Here is a 14,684-nt window from a genome sequence, read left to right as displayed (position 1 = left end):
GGATGGAGGACACTGTCCACAGACTGAGCACTTCCATCCTCCCAGAGAAGCCCCTCAGACTTGTCCCTATTTGTTCCCCTGGGGTGGTCCTGTCCCCACGTGTGTAATGCAGGGAACGGTGACCCCTTGCACTGACCTCCGACGCAGGGTCCAGCCACGGGGCACATCCTAGAACAGGGGCCCCATCATGGAAGCTGTGGGCATCCTCAGGCCCTGCTCCTTACCCTCGGCCTCTGTGGGCCCTGCTGCTGCGTCTGTTCCGGGCCCGGTGACGCTGTAGGGCTTGCTCAGGTGGACCACACACATCCCACTGACCGCTCAGGTGGACCACACACATCCCACTGACCACTCAGGTGAACCATGCGCATCCCACTGACCACTCAGGTGAACCATGCGCATCCCACTGACCACTCAGGTGAACCGCACACATCCCACTGACAGCTCAGGTGGACCACACACATCCCACTGACCACTCAGGTGAACCATGCACATCCCACTGACCACTCAGGTGAACCATGCGCATCCCACTGACCACTCAGGTGAACCGCACACATCCCACTGACAGCTCAGGTGGACCACACACATCCCACTGACCACTCAGGTGAACCATGCACATCCCACTGACCACTCAGGTGAACCATGCGCATCCCACTGACCACTCAGGTGAACCGCACACATCCCACTGACAGCTCAGGTGGACCACACACATCCCACTGACCACTCAGGTGAACCATGCGCATCCCACTGACCACTCAGGTGAACCATGCACATCCCACTGACCACTCAGGTGAACTGTGCACATCCCACTGACCACCCAGGTGAACTGTGCACATCCCACTGACCGCTCAGGTGGACCACACACATCCCACTGACCACTCAGGTGAACCACACGCATCCTACTGACCGCTCCCCTGTTTGTTCAGAATGGGCTGAGCTGAGACAGGCACGTGGCATGCTTCTCTTAATTTCCTTTAAGGATTTCTCCGCTCCTGTCCTCCGGTCCTGTCCACAGGACCCCCGTGGCGCCGGAGAAGGTAGATCCTTAGGTTCAGCCTGAGGGTCCTGAGGTTTGAGGGAAGGGGTCATAACGCTCCCTGAGTCTCTGCTCTGTGACTCGGGCCATGAGCGCCAGGGTCACTGGCTGGACCACGTCCATGCCAAAGCGTTCCCCCCACCGCAAGCCGAGTCCAGGGGTTTATCTCAAAATGTGAGAGACAACTAAGTGGATGAGTGTCCGCACCCGCAGGCTTGCATCCTTGGTGGCCGAGCTGTGCGTTGTCTAGGGAGAGTTCCCTCTTGGCTGCCATGCTAGAAGGATGCTGGTCAGTGGCCCCCAGCCCCTGCGGGGAAGGCATGGCCTCCAGACCCTCCGCCCCCAAGGAGCCTGGGAACAGCTGGTGGAGACAGTCTAGGGGGGACACTGTCTCCAAGCCTCTCCTAGAGCAGACAGCAGACGCTTAAGCTTCACAGAGTTAACAGCTGAGCCCTCCGGGAATGTTTTTCCTGCTGGCCTCAGGGTGGGGAGCAGAGTGTTAGGAAATCTGTGAGCCCTTCTCTACATCTTAGGGAGTTGATAAAGACGGAATTCATCATCCCATGAGGACCTTTGTTTTTCACATTAGACTACCTGGGAGGTTGGTGAAAATCCTTGTTGACTTTTCTTTGGGATTCTTTTTTCCCTACTTATGTTCTCTCCTATTTTTTTTCTTCACTCTTTCTAAGACTCTTATGTAATTGTATGCCTGTTTTTTGGCCAGAAGACTGGATAATTGATGGCCAGTCTTTTACAGTTCAGCCATGTCAGATTAAGTTGTTTTCTTGGTTTGTTTTTTTACTTTCTGAAAGGATTCTAGGTGACCTAAATTAGAAGCACAGATGCAGGGAGACCAAATCCCAGAGGAGAGGAGAAGAAAGAAATGGGAGAAAATTATGGCAGAAACACACAAAGGAACACTGTCTGGAAAAACCATCGAAGCTCAGCTGCAAGCTTCCTGATGACCAGGGCGCAGAGGCTGGTGGGACCAGCTGTTTGTCCTCATTGTCAAGTGGAAGGAAGTTAGTAAATCAGGAGGCGGAAATTCGCCTGGTTCTTGTTCCAGGATGGATTTGGAGCCAGGACCCTAGGTCCCACAAGGGCTTCCCTTGTGGCTCAGCTAGTAAAGAGTCTGCCTGCAGTGCGGGAGACCTGGGTTCCATCCCTGGGTTGGGAAGATCCCCTGGAGAAGAGAATGGCTACACGCTCCAGTATTCTGGCCTGGAGAATTCCATGGACTGTATAGTCCATGGGGTCACAAAGAGTCGGACACGACTGAACGACTTTCACCTTCACTTTCATCCTAGGTCCCAAAGCTTGTTAAAAAGTCCTGGTAACTAGCCAACCACAGAGCCTGACATGTGGTGGATAGTCACACCTCTCTGTAGGATAAATAGGAAAAGAACCACCTGTGAAAGTCCTTCCTGTGGACCAGAGAGCCCCAGTTCCAACATGTGCCACCTGGCCTGCTATTAAGAGACTAGAGAATTCCATGGATAGAGGAGCCTAGTGGGCTACAGTCCATGGGGTCCCAAAGAGTTGGACACAACCAAGTGACTAACACTGAACAAGGTAGAAGTTAAGGTTAAAAGTGAACTAGTAGTTTTAGTGGTATGAAGAGGGAACAATTCGTTCTTGATGACCCAAGTTATAAATCAGTTACAACATTCATAAACTTAAATGTACCAAGCAACATGGCAATGCCAGAGACCTTGATAAAATGCAAGTATGGAAAGCATTTTGAATAAGGCTCTTTTGAAATCAGATAAGAATCTAGTGAAGGAAAAACGTATAGAGAGCAATTTAATAGTGGAAAGAACAAAATTAAACTAATAAGGGTATGAAAAATCCATATTTTCTGAATTAGGTTTTCACATGTCCATAAAACATTATAATAGAAATGCTCGTGTATATCAATATGAAGGAAACCTTAACGAAGTGTAGAAGTCTGATATTTTCCAACTGTGATGCTGGAAAGAACACATGCATTAGCGTCAGGCAGCCCTGAGTGTAGATCCCAGTCCTGCCACATACAGGGTGTGTGTTTGGGAAAGTTACTTAAATTTCGAGTCTCTATTTCCTAGTCTTTAAAAAAAAAGCATGGCAACCTACTCCAGTATTCTTGCCTGGAAAATCCCAAGGACAGAGGAGCCTGGTGGGCTGCAGTCTGTGGGGTCACAGAGTCAAATATGACTGAGGGACTGGGCGTGCGCGCACACACACACACACACACACACACACACACACACACTCATCCTTGCCTCTTTAAGCTATCATTAGGACAAATAACATGACGGTTGTGAAATCTTCTAAGTTCTGTAAGCCTAGTTCCCAAATGAATAATTATTATAGAGCATGTCTCCACCCTTTCTTACCTCCATATCACTGGCCCCTAAGTAAAACGTGAGCTTTAGCCAGAAAAGAACAACAGTCAGTGGTGAACGGCCACAGTTTTGTTCTCCCTGTTATCAATCCCAGTATAATTTTTGGAAACTAAAAAGCATTGGTTAAATCTTTTACAGTTCCATGTATTAGCTGTGTGATCTTGGGCAAGTTTCTTTACTTCTCTGAGCCTCAGCCACTACACGCTGATAATAATGCCCACCTCCTGAGGCAGCAGGAAGATGAGTGAACGCGTGTGTAGGGCAGCTGACTCCTAGTAACACCAAACAAATGGGAGAGGTAAAGGGTTGGTTGCCTTTAGAGTCTCTGTTCTCTGCTGAGAACTGCAGAGGGGTCAGCTAGGGGTGTGCCTGTGGATGAGGCCTTTGTGGGATCCCCCCAGGCCGCTTAGCTGTCCCGCCAGCCCACGCATGGAGCCAGAGGCCCGGGGCTCCCCTGCACCAAAGAGGTCGTGAATGTCCCCCCACACTGCGCACTTAGAAGGTCAGGAGTAGACTGCTCTTCCCCTGCTCTGGACTGATACGATGCCCCGCCTCCACCTGGGGGTTGCCCCCCTCCCTGCTGAGAGTCTCTGGCCTGTCTCCGAGCCTGGCTGACCAGACGATGCAGGTCCCGCTGCCCGGAAGTGGGTTTCCCACAGCCCCAGGTGGCGGTGATGGTCCGTGGCCGGGGAGCTTGCCGCCTGCGATGCAGAGCAGTGGGCACTAGGGGGCAGCATTTCTCTTTCATATTCCGAACAGGCCCCGGGAAAAGGCCAAGGTGGGAGACAGACCGGTCTTGCTTTGTGCAGGAGGTTCCCTATCCAGACAGGTGCAGGGGCAGGGAGGATGTTTGTCAGCGGCCTGAGAAACCGTCTCCAAATATTGCTTTTGAAACTCCCAAGGGGAGTCCTTCACGGGCGACTCGGTGGGTGCGAGGTTGCCCGGCCCCAGGTCCCAGCGCTGGGACTAGGGTGCGGCCTGCCAGGCTCTTACCAAAGGACTCAGTAATCGAGATAAGCAAGATGCTCATACAATGTTTGTGAAAAATCCAAATTAATTTTTAAAATATTTGCGATGGACAAACGATCAGACGCGGAAAGACCGGCGCAGCCCTCCACTGACACGCTCACCTGCCTGGCCGCCTCCTCCCGCCATCTCTGGGCCTCAGTTTCCCCCACTCAGGATGAAGGACGTTGCACTGGGTGCTTCCGGAGGCCTCACGCTGCGCCACGCTTGCGAGGACTGTGACCACTGCTCACTTGTCACCTCTCGCAGTAAATGAGTGCTGGAAGCCCTGTCCCTGTAACACGACCCCAGGGTGAGGCGGTAACGCCCCCCTGAACCGCAGGGCTCCCTCTGTGGAAATTTAACCACTGTGCCCAGTTTCAGAAGCGCTGGCCAAGAGCCCTGACCTGGGTCAGATGCTATACCTGGGGCCAGACGTGAGCACACGTGAAATGTTTTCCTCCACTGCGGGCAGTTGACTCAAGGCCCAGACAGACTGGCCAGGACAGGGGCTGACCGGCCTGCAGGGCCCCGGTGCTGGTGGCGCAGGGCGGGGACCCTCCGGAGAGGTTTGCAGGATGACTTTTTCAGGTGGGCAAAGGGAACGAGAGCTCCAGACATCAGGGTTGGCCGCTGAGATGCCACGGACAGGTGAGGGAGGCACCTGAGAGGGGTGGCCGGGCTCCCAGGTCCACCGCCCCTCCGAGGGCCAGGCCTTGAGTGCCAGCATGCACAGCCACGCTCATGACACGCGGGGTCTGTGCCAGGGGCTTTACAGGCACCGGCCACCCGGGGCCCCTGGGGCCCGCTCGTCCAGTGGGACCGGAGGCCCCGTGCTAGAGCCCCAGCCTCGGTGAGACGCCTGCGGGGTCCGGGCCAGCTGTGGGACCGAGAGGCTGGGCGCCCGGGAGCTGCCATCTCAGCGGCTTAGGAGCTGGTGGGACAGGCAGGGGCGGCCTGAAGGCGGCAGGAGGCGCGTGAGCACACCCGCTCTTGGGGAGCTGGCGGCCTTTCCAGAGCCTGGTCTCAGCGGGCACCCCGGGCCGACCCGCCTCCCCCGCCCAGCTGCCAGGACCCTGGAGACAGCCTGCCCCCTGCAACCTGCCCCTGCTGCCCTCTCTCTTTCTCTTCCAGAATGCCAATGTGGGCCCTGGTGGAGCAGACCCGGATGCCGGCTGGGGCACGCGAGGTACAGGAGGCGGGGACCCCGCGGGTCTCTGGCTGGGGCAGGGGCCGCTGACAGGGCTCCACGAGTCTCGTTCCGAGACCACCCTCCCCCCAAGCGCCGCGGGCAGAAGGCTCCAAGCGCCCGGGAGGCGGAAGCCGGGGATGCGTGTGTCCCCGCCTCTTCCGGTCACGGTCGCGCTTCGGTTCGCCTCCATCCTGAGTTACCGACATGCTTCCTCTTCTCCCTGGGGTGTCCCCCTCTAATTCAGGTGCTAACTCAATGCTCCCCCATATCCTGCCCTAGGTGCTCCCCTCTGGAGCACGGCCGACCCTGTCCTGACCGACTTATCACTCCAGGTCACTCAGACGAGAGGTCTGTGTTTGAATGACCAGCCCAGGCCAGGGCGGGGGCCAACCAAACAGCGACTGGCACGTCCACGCCACTAAGGGAGGCAGAGCCGCAGGGAAGCGCCACCTCGGGGCTTCCCAGGCGGCTCCGTGGGTGAAGAATCCACCTGCAACGCAGGAGCCCCAGGAGACGCGAGTTCAGTCCCTGGGACTCCCCCTGGAGGAGGAAATGGCACCCCACTCCAGTATTCTGGCCTGGAGAATCCCTTGGCCAGAGGAGCCTGGCGGGCTGCAGTCTGTGGGGGTCGCAAAGAGGTGGAAGGGTAAAGCCCGCCCAGCCCGCTCGCTAACACTGCAGCCTCCTGGGGCCTCACACCGGCAGGATGGCCTGCAGGGAGGCTGGCGTTACTGGAGAGACCTGGTCACGTGGCCGGTGTCCGCCCGGGAGGCTCTGCCAGCCCTGAACCGTGGGGCCGCAATGCTCACTCATGGTTGTTACCCAAGGGTGATGGGAGCCTGCTTTCCAGGGCTGGTCCACGCTGGATGCTGGAGTAGGGGAGAGGGGAGGGAGTCACAGCCTGCACCCTCTGAGAGGTCTCCGGGCTCAGAGCTGGCCTGGCCAGGCCTCCCGCACGGCACACCGGGGAATTCAGGGACCAGCCGCCCAGTGCCCGAGCCCCTCACTGGTGTCTCCCACCCGAGAGGGAGGCTTTGCAGCCAGGACCCAGAGATGCCGCCCTGTCGGGGGGAATGTGTGCTCACGGAGACCGCCCATCCGTACGATTTTATTTTGTTTTTAACAAGCTGCTTTTAGTCTGGAAGAAACAAAAATCTTTAATAAGCTAGCGTGTGGGGCTGTGTATTTAAAAGGAGGAGCTGAAGGGTGAAGAAAGTAAATACAGTAAGAGGCGGGTAAGCCCAGGGGGTAAACTGAGGCAGGTCTCGGGCTCCCCTACCCCCACCCCGGGGAGACAGCAGCCCAGCTAAGAGAGAACACAGCGCTGCCTAGGGCTCCCAGTCTGGGCTCCAGTCTCCAGACCACGCCTCCCGCTCCTAGCTTCCCACGGGCCCCCCTGCCCCAGCTCCGAGGATGCTGCGGGGGTGGAGGCGCGCGGCGCGGCTGGCCGCAGGGCGGGGTCCGGGCAGGATCGCTCCCCCTTCGGGCCGAGCCCGTGCGAGTTCTGAGCCGGCCCCTGTGGTCTCTGCTTCTCTTACAGAATACAAGGTAAGGGCCGCCCGCTCCCGCGCTGACCTCGGCCTGCTGCTCCGCGCCTGCCCAGGTTAAACGTTCCTTTTGTTGTGCTTTCCCGTGAAATGTGTGTGTCAGATGCTCACGCACGTACGTAGCTCTTCCTTGGCCTCGACTCGGCTCTTGGCCCCCTTCCTCACAGACGCACCCACTCCCTGGGTGACCCCGGGCTTCCTTCTCCCTGCAGATCTATCCGTATGATGCCCTTATTGTCACAAACCGGATCCGAGTGAAGCTGCCCAAGGACGTGGATCGGACGCGACTGGAGGTGAGGGGGCCGCAGGGGTGGAGGGCCACGTCCGCCGCACGTCTCTCCGCATCCGGCGTGTTGACGCACGGCCCCCGAGGTCCCCATGGTGATGGTGCAGGGCCCGCGATGGGCTCAGAGTCAAGGACTCGAGTTGTTTCCAAGACCCAAGACCGGAGAACGTGGTTATGTGCCCAGCAAAGATGGCTTTGCCAAGGGGCGCACAGCTGCCATGGTTTGGGGTCGGGAAGCCTGCGTCACTGCACTTAACTGGGTAACATTCGCCTCTTCCTTGAGCGCTGGGAAAATAAGCACAGTTCCTGGTTTCTTATCTGATCACCTTCACCCTAACCTTGAATGGTGCTTAACGCAGGGAGCCAGGGTATATTTAAAGGACCCGCAGGACCAGGGCACAGAAGGTGTGTGGGTGACATCTCTTGACCAGGCCCCACCAGGAGCCATGGTCACAGGTGGTCAGCATGCATAAAAGCTTTCCTTCATCCTCACCATCCTTCCCCCAGGAAACCAATGTCCAACAATGGACCGCACCTCCCGAGCCGTGTTGGGAAGGCTTCACAGGGGTGAGGGGTCTGGGGGCTCCTGAAGGCCCAGGGCCACCTGCCCCGTCTGTGCCCGGGGGCTGGAAGCAGCTGTGGGGGCGGGGGGGGGGGTAAGGGCGTGAATGTGGCCCAGGGGCCCCAGCAGTGCCGGGGGCTCAGCAGGGCTGCCAGGTGGAAGCCCATTCCAGTCCAGGCCAGGCCGATCTGAAATGAAGTGCAGTGTCAGGGGGTCCAGACGGACGCTATGGGGCCCTGATCTCCCTCATGAGGTTGATATCTGCTGGGTGGGTGGCTACGCTCACGGGAGCCCCTCGCCCAAGGCTCCAGGTAGTCGTGGCAAGGAGGGACGGGGACGCTGGTGTGGCTGCAGCAGTTGGGGAAGGGGGGGACTCAATCTTCTGTTGCGATGACGGAGCCTGACCGAAAGTTGTTCAGTCGCTAAGTCTGACTTAGCAACTCCACGGACTGCAGCACACCAGGCTTCCCTGTCCTGCACCATCTCCAGGAGCTTGCTCAAACTCATGTCCATCGAGTCCGTGAGGCCATCCAGCCATCTCATCCTCTGTCGTCCCCTTCTCCTCCTGCTGTCGATCTTTCCCGGCATCAGGGTCTTTTCCAGTGAGTAACCAGAAGGGAACTGCTAGCGCGTCTGACCCACGGGGCTTCAGGGGAGGTCTGATGACGCCTCCACAGCCAGGTTCTCTTGTTTCCTGAGCGCCTCCTCTGTGTGTCGGCCTCACAGATGGACAGACTTTCACCTCCCCTCCCCCAGACTCGAAGTCTGGATGGAAGAGACCCAGTGGGGCTTCCGGAGGGGCTCTGGGACCTGAGGCCTGGGGCCTAGAGACAGGGGGCGGTGCTGGGCTCTCAGATAATTACGGTATAAATAGGTAATATGGGGTAAATACGGCCATTTATCCACTTAACCCTTTCCTAGCAGCTCTTTAGTGATGCAGCTATTGTTGAGAGTTGAGAACATAAGGACAATATTAACTAACAAGACTGGTTTTTGTGTGTGATTTGAGGTACTAGTTTCCTTCCCTTATTGATAAACAACACAGGACTCTCTCATTTCTCACAACCTGCCTTAGCCAAAATCATACATGGAATGTTTAATTGCAAAGAAGCCTTTTTATTACCTGTGAATAATTGAAAAACATGCCGTGCATTAAAAATACTTCACAAATTATTTGCTCATGATTATGACATTAAGGCTTCCCAGGTGGCTCAGTGGTAAAGAATCCGCCTGCCAAGGGAGGAGATGCAGGAGATTTGGGTTCGATCCCCGGGACAGGAAGATTCCCCACTGGAGGAGGATATGGCAACCCACTCCTGTATTCTTGCCTGGAAAATTCCATGGACAGAGGAGCCTGGTGGGCTGCAGTCCATGAGGTCACAAAGAGTCAGGCATGACTAAACACGCGCAGAAGGAGATAACGACTGTGGCCTAGTTCTGCGAACTGTCCGGTGTGGTCTGACGTTGTGCATGCGTGCTAACTCGCTTCAGTTGTGTACGACTCTTTGTGACCCTATGGACCTTAGCCAGCCAGGCTCCTCCGTCCATGGGATTCTCCAGGCAAGCATACTGGAGTGGGTTGCCATGCCCTCTTCCAGGGGATCTTCCCAACCCAGGGATTGAACCCGAATCTCTTACATCTCCTGCACTAGCAGGTGGTTCTTTACCACTGGTGCCGTCTGGGAAGCCTGGGATGAACAAAGCAGGCCCCAAATCAGGCACATCTGGAGGATGGGGCCCAGGGCAGCCGCTGCCTGGGCCTCAGGGTGACCACCCCTGAGCGCTTTGCAGGGGACGCGCTCTGGTTCCTGCTGAAGTCGGGCCCTCGGTAACTGTGCTCAGGTCTCACTGCTATAAAACCGGGCACGTCCGGGCTGAGTGGCTCTGTCAGGCCCTGCCTCCGGGGATCCTGTGGTGGTGCATGGTTGTTCCCAAACCGTGAACGTCCTGAGGGCTCCCACTCCCCCCGCAGGGGTGGCAGGGGAGCTGGTGAGCTCAGAGCAGGGTACCCACAGCTCCGGCTCCTGACCCACCAGCGGCCGCGGGGCCACCACCCCACTGGGACTTGGCTGCTTCCCTCCCAGGGAGTGGGGTGCCCTTTCACCAACTCCCATATCCCCCCCTTTATTTTGCCACAATACAGAATGAAGATGCAAAGTAGCAAATGGTTAATACATGTAAACATTTCCCTTTTATTAAAAAAAAGCCTTGGACATGAAGGTAATGAGTTTCATCACCCCCATTTCCAAGAACACCCCAGAGCGTGCGTTGCTCTCTAGTCATTCTCTTCCTGATCTCAGCCACGCCAGGAGGCAGACTGGAGGTGTTACCACACATGGTGTGTCTCACATCATCCAGGGTTGGGAGCTGGGCCCTGAGCCAGGAGGGGCTCCGGGGGTAGGAGGTGGGGTGCATCTCAGCAAGAGAGAAAGATACAGCAGTGTTTTCATCTCAGGGGAGAGAGCTTAATTTTTAATATAAAAACAGTTCATAACTCTTGTAAAAGTCCAGAAAAATATGAAGAAGAACGTAAACATTCCATGGAATTCCCCCACAGAGTCATCACTCCTGTTAGCCCCGGGGCGGACCTGTTTCCGGAAATCTTTTTTTTTTTCTTTTTTTCTCACAGATGCCCAGAGATAACTGAATTCTGATCTGGATAAGGAGGCTTGTTCTGCTGGTGCAGCTGGGCACCTGCTTTGTTTCTTTTAAATTTGTTGGGGACCTCTTCCACGCCAGTTCATGGGAGCCTGCCCATCCTTTTAGACAGCTGCGTGCTAGTCCCGTGGCCTGGTCTGTTGCCAGAAACTTGGCCTGTGTGCACTGCCGCCAAACTGAATCTCCAAGACGGGGCTTTGGGCCAAGTAGGAAAGAAGAGCTGAACTGCTCTGCCAGGCAAAGGGGGACTGTGTGCCCCAACCTGAGAGGGTTTTGTTGAGTTTTCTAGCAAAGGTTCAAGGGTAGAGTTGCTGATAAGGTGTCTACAGGGTCTGCAGTCATTTAATCTGGTCTCAGGTAATCTCTTGACGAGCTTTTCTGGTTCCTTTCAGCTTAAGGCCTCAAGTGGCCTTCCCTGGAATGAAGAGTGCTGACATCTTCCATTTATTGGGGGTTTTATTAGATTGGGTTAATAAAACTGGGGGTTTTATTGAGACTTCCCTGGTGGCTCAGACGGTGAAGCGTCTGTCTACAATGCAGGAGACCCGGGTTCAAACCCTAGGTCGGGAGGATCTCCTGGAGAAGGAAATGGTAACCCACTCCAGTATTCTTGCCTGAAAAATCCCATGGATGGAGGAGTCTGGTAGGCTACAGTACATGGGGTTGCAAAGAGCAGACACGACTGAGTGACCTCACTTTCACTTATTAGCTTGGTGCAAATGTAACTGCAGTTTCAGACTGTGAATTTCAAATCATTACAACTAGGCTCAGACACATCTTAATTCATCAAAATAGGAACCACTGCAATCCACAGATTTTTACCAATGAGAAATAAGTTTGCTTATCCCTGTAGCATAAGAATCAGTGCTTCAGGATTCGATGAACTCCTGGAAAACATATTCTACCTCCTGCTGGTTGTGGAAGCATTTTCCCTGCAAAAAGTTGTCGAGGTGCCTGAAGAAGTGGTAGTTGGTTGGCGAGAGGTCGGGTGAATACGGCAGATGAGGCAAGACTTGTAGCCCAATGTGTTCAGCTTTTGAAGCGCTGGTTGTGTGATGTGTGGTCAGACGTTGCCGTGGGGAAGAACTGGGCCCCTTTCTGTTGACCAATGCTGGCTTCAGGCATTGTAGTTTTCATGGCATCTCATTGATTTGCTGTGCATACTTCTGAGATGAAATGTTTTCGACGGGATTCAGAAAGCTGTAGCAGATCAGACAGGCAGCAGACCACCAAACAGTGACCATGACCCTTTTTTGGTGCAAGTTTGGCTTCGGGAGGTGCTTTGGCACTTTTTCTTGGCCCACCCACTGAGTTGGTCATTGCCAGTTGTATAAAATCTACTTTTTGTCACACGTCACAATCCCGTCAAGAAATGGCCCACTGTTGTTGCCTAGAATAAGAGCAGATGACACTGCAGAGCGCCGGTTTCTGTGATTTGCGGTCAGCTCATGAGGCATCGAGCTTTTTCCAGTTTGCTTCAAGTGCCGGACGACCGTAGAGTGGCCAGCCCTGAGCTCTTGAGCAGCTTCTCGTGTGGTCGTAAGAGGATCCGCTCCGATGATGACTCTCGGTTGTTGCCGACTTCCGATGGCCGGCCGCTCCACTCCTCATCTTCGAGGCTCTCGTCTCCTTTGCCAGGCGTCTTGAACCACTACTGCACTTGTACGTGCACCTGTTAGCAGTTCCTGGGCCAGATGCGCTACTGATGTGAGTTGGCTCCACTGCTTTATGACCCATTTTGAACCCAAGTAAGAAAAACCACTCGAATTTGCTTTTTGTCTAACACCGTCATTTCCATCGTCTACAATAAATATAAAATAAGCAGCAAGGAACAAGTCATTAGCAAAAAAAAAAAAAGTGAGAAATGCATATTAAAATGATATATAACCTAATAACATTTATTTAGAATGTATTCTACTATCAAATGGCAAATTTCAACAGTGCAAAAATCACAATTATTTTCTCACCAACCGGCTAGTTCTAGGAAAGTGAAAGTGTTAGTTTCTCAGCTGTGCCCAGCTCTTTCCATGGACTGTAGCTGGCTAGGCTCCTCCGTCCTTGGGATTTTCCAGGCAAGAATCCTGGAGTGGGTTGCCATTTCCTCCTGCAGGGGATCTTCCTGACTCAGGGATGGAGCCCTCGTCTCTTGCATTGCAGGCAGATTCTTTACCTTCTGAGGGCTTCCCTGGTGGTTCAGGTGGTGAAGCGTCTGCCTGCAGTGCAGGAGGCCTGGGTTTGATCCCAGGATCGGGAAGATCCTCTGGAGATGGAAGTGGCAGACTCCTCTGTCCATGAGTCGCCAGCTCATGGGACCAGGGATGGTGGCTGAGAAGGTAAAAAGTCTGTGTTCAGTGCAGGAGACCTGGGCTCAATCCCTGAGTTGGGAAGATCCACTGGAGAAGGAAATGGCAATCCACTCCAGTATTCTTGCCTGGAGGATTCCAGGACAGGGGAGCCTGGTGGGCTACAGTCCGTGGGGTCACGAAGAATCGGACACGACGATGTGACTAACACTTCCACTTTTCTGAGAAATAGTTCTATAAAGAGCTCAAAAGGCGTTATTAGGTGCATCCCTTCAGGCAAACCAGGACCCTCCCAAGGCTGCACTATTCCTTCCTGGCTGCTCCTCCTGTGTGTCTGAATCCCCTCCCTTCCCTGATTAGCAGCTGTTTGAATCTGCCCTTTAAGACTCCGGGGAGGTCATGGAGGCTGATGTCTGTCCCTGACAGACAAGGGACAGGGGAAGGCTTCCATGCCCCGGAGCCCCGCTGGGTCCTGCTCTGTTCCCATCCCACGCAGGGGAGGGTGGCAGGGACCAGGCTGTGGATGACAGGCCATTGGTTGGGGCTCCGTCACCCAGCAAAGCAGTGGGTCTGCTGTGTGCCCAGCAAGGGGAGACGGTGGATGTGGGCAGACAGCTGGTGGTGCCCAGACACCAGCACACCAGCAGGGATGTGGGGTCAGTCCCTGGAAGGAGGACCACTCTGTCTGTCAATGGTCAGAGCTTGTTATTCATCCTTACCGCAGAGTGTTTGGCTGAGCCTCACTAGCCTGGTGAATTGAATATGGGTTAGGCATCAAGCCGGGCCTCGGGGATGCATGGTGAGCCGAAGCCAGCAGGAGTTCTGCCCTCAGACTCAGCCTGATGGGGAGGCAGATGTCCATCAACTGATGACAAATGAGGGTGTAAAATTATACCCCAAGATTGGGGCTCTACAGGAGAGGAACATGGGCCCGTGAGCATTTTAAAAGGGATACAGTTAAGAATTGATGCTGTTGAACTGTGGTGTTGGAGAAGACTCTTGAGAGTCCCTTGGACTGCAAGGAGATCCAACCAGTCCATCCTAAAGGAGATCAGTCCTGGGTGTTCGTTGGAAAGACTGATGCTGAGGCTGAAACTCTAATACTTTGGCCACCTGATGTGAAGAACTGACTCATTTGAAAAGACCCTGATGCTGGAAAAGACTGAAGGCAGGAGGAGAATAGATGAGAGAGGATGAGATGGTTGGATGGCATCACGGACTTGATGGACATGAGTCTGAGTAAGCTCCGGCAGTTGGTGATGGACAGGGAGGCCTGGCGTGCTGCCGTCCACGGGGTTGCAAAGAGTCGGACACAACTGAGCGCCTGAACTGAACTGAGCAGTTAAGTGGGTGTGGTAAGTGCCTGAACGTGTGTGTGTGTGTGTGTGTGTGTGTGTACCTGCACAGAAGCTGAGAGCTGCAGGTGGGAGGAGAATTCCAGGAAAGCACACGGCAGATGCAAAGGCCCTGGGGCAGGCCGCAGCCGAGGCTGTGCTTGAGCCAGTGACGGGGAGGAGGGCCAAGCCTCGTGGGGTCCTGCGCTTAGGTTAAGCAGTTTGGTTTCTAGCCAAAAAGAAGTGACTTTTAAGTTGAGGGACGACATGATTACATTCGTATTCAAAACTGTGCCTGAGTCTGCACTGTGAAGCCTGGGCTGGCTGTGTGTACCTAGGAGACGGTTGAGGAGGTGATTGGCTGGTCTGGGCTAGAACTG

The 14,684-nt window shown here is 54.8% G+C and overlaps 1 protein-coding gene across 30 annotated transcripts in view; it reads left to right on the top strand.

Moving 5' to 3' along the window:
- The window catches only part of ABLIM2 (actin binding LIM protein family member 2), a 158,666-nt gene that overhangs the window by 136,430 nt on the left and 7,552 nt on the right, over positions 1–14,684 (top strand). For 21 of the 30 annotated variants that reach the window (XR_006265654.1, XM_043447917.1, XM_043447933.1 and 18 more), the window contains 3 exons: positions 5,557–5,611; positions 7,155–7,162; positions 7,374–7,454. Coding sequence is in view for 28 of the 30 variants with exons in the window: in XM_043447917.1 (XP_043303852.1) it covers positions 5,557–5,611; positions 7,155–7,162; positions 7,374–7,454 (144 nt within the window). In the remaining 2 variants the exon portion in view is untranslated. The other 9 variants (XM_043447941.1, XM_043447924.1, XM_043447923.1 and 6 more) reach the window with 3 other exon arrangements.

This window comes from Cervus canadensis, chromosome 26, assembly GCF_019320065.1.
Source record: "Cervus canadensis isolate Bull #8, Minnesota chromosome 26, ASM1932006v1, whole genome shotgun sequence".
NCBI classification, from domain to species: domain Eukaryota; kingdom Metazoa; phylum Chordata; class Mammalia; order Artiodactyla; family Cervidae; genus Cervus; species Cervus canadensis.
The sequence above is the reverse complement of the archived record's forward strand: the minus strand, read 5'-3'. Positions and strand labels throughout refer to the sequence as shown.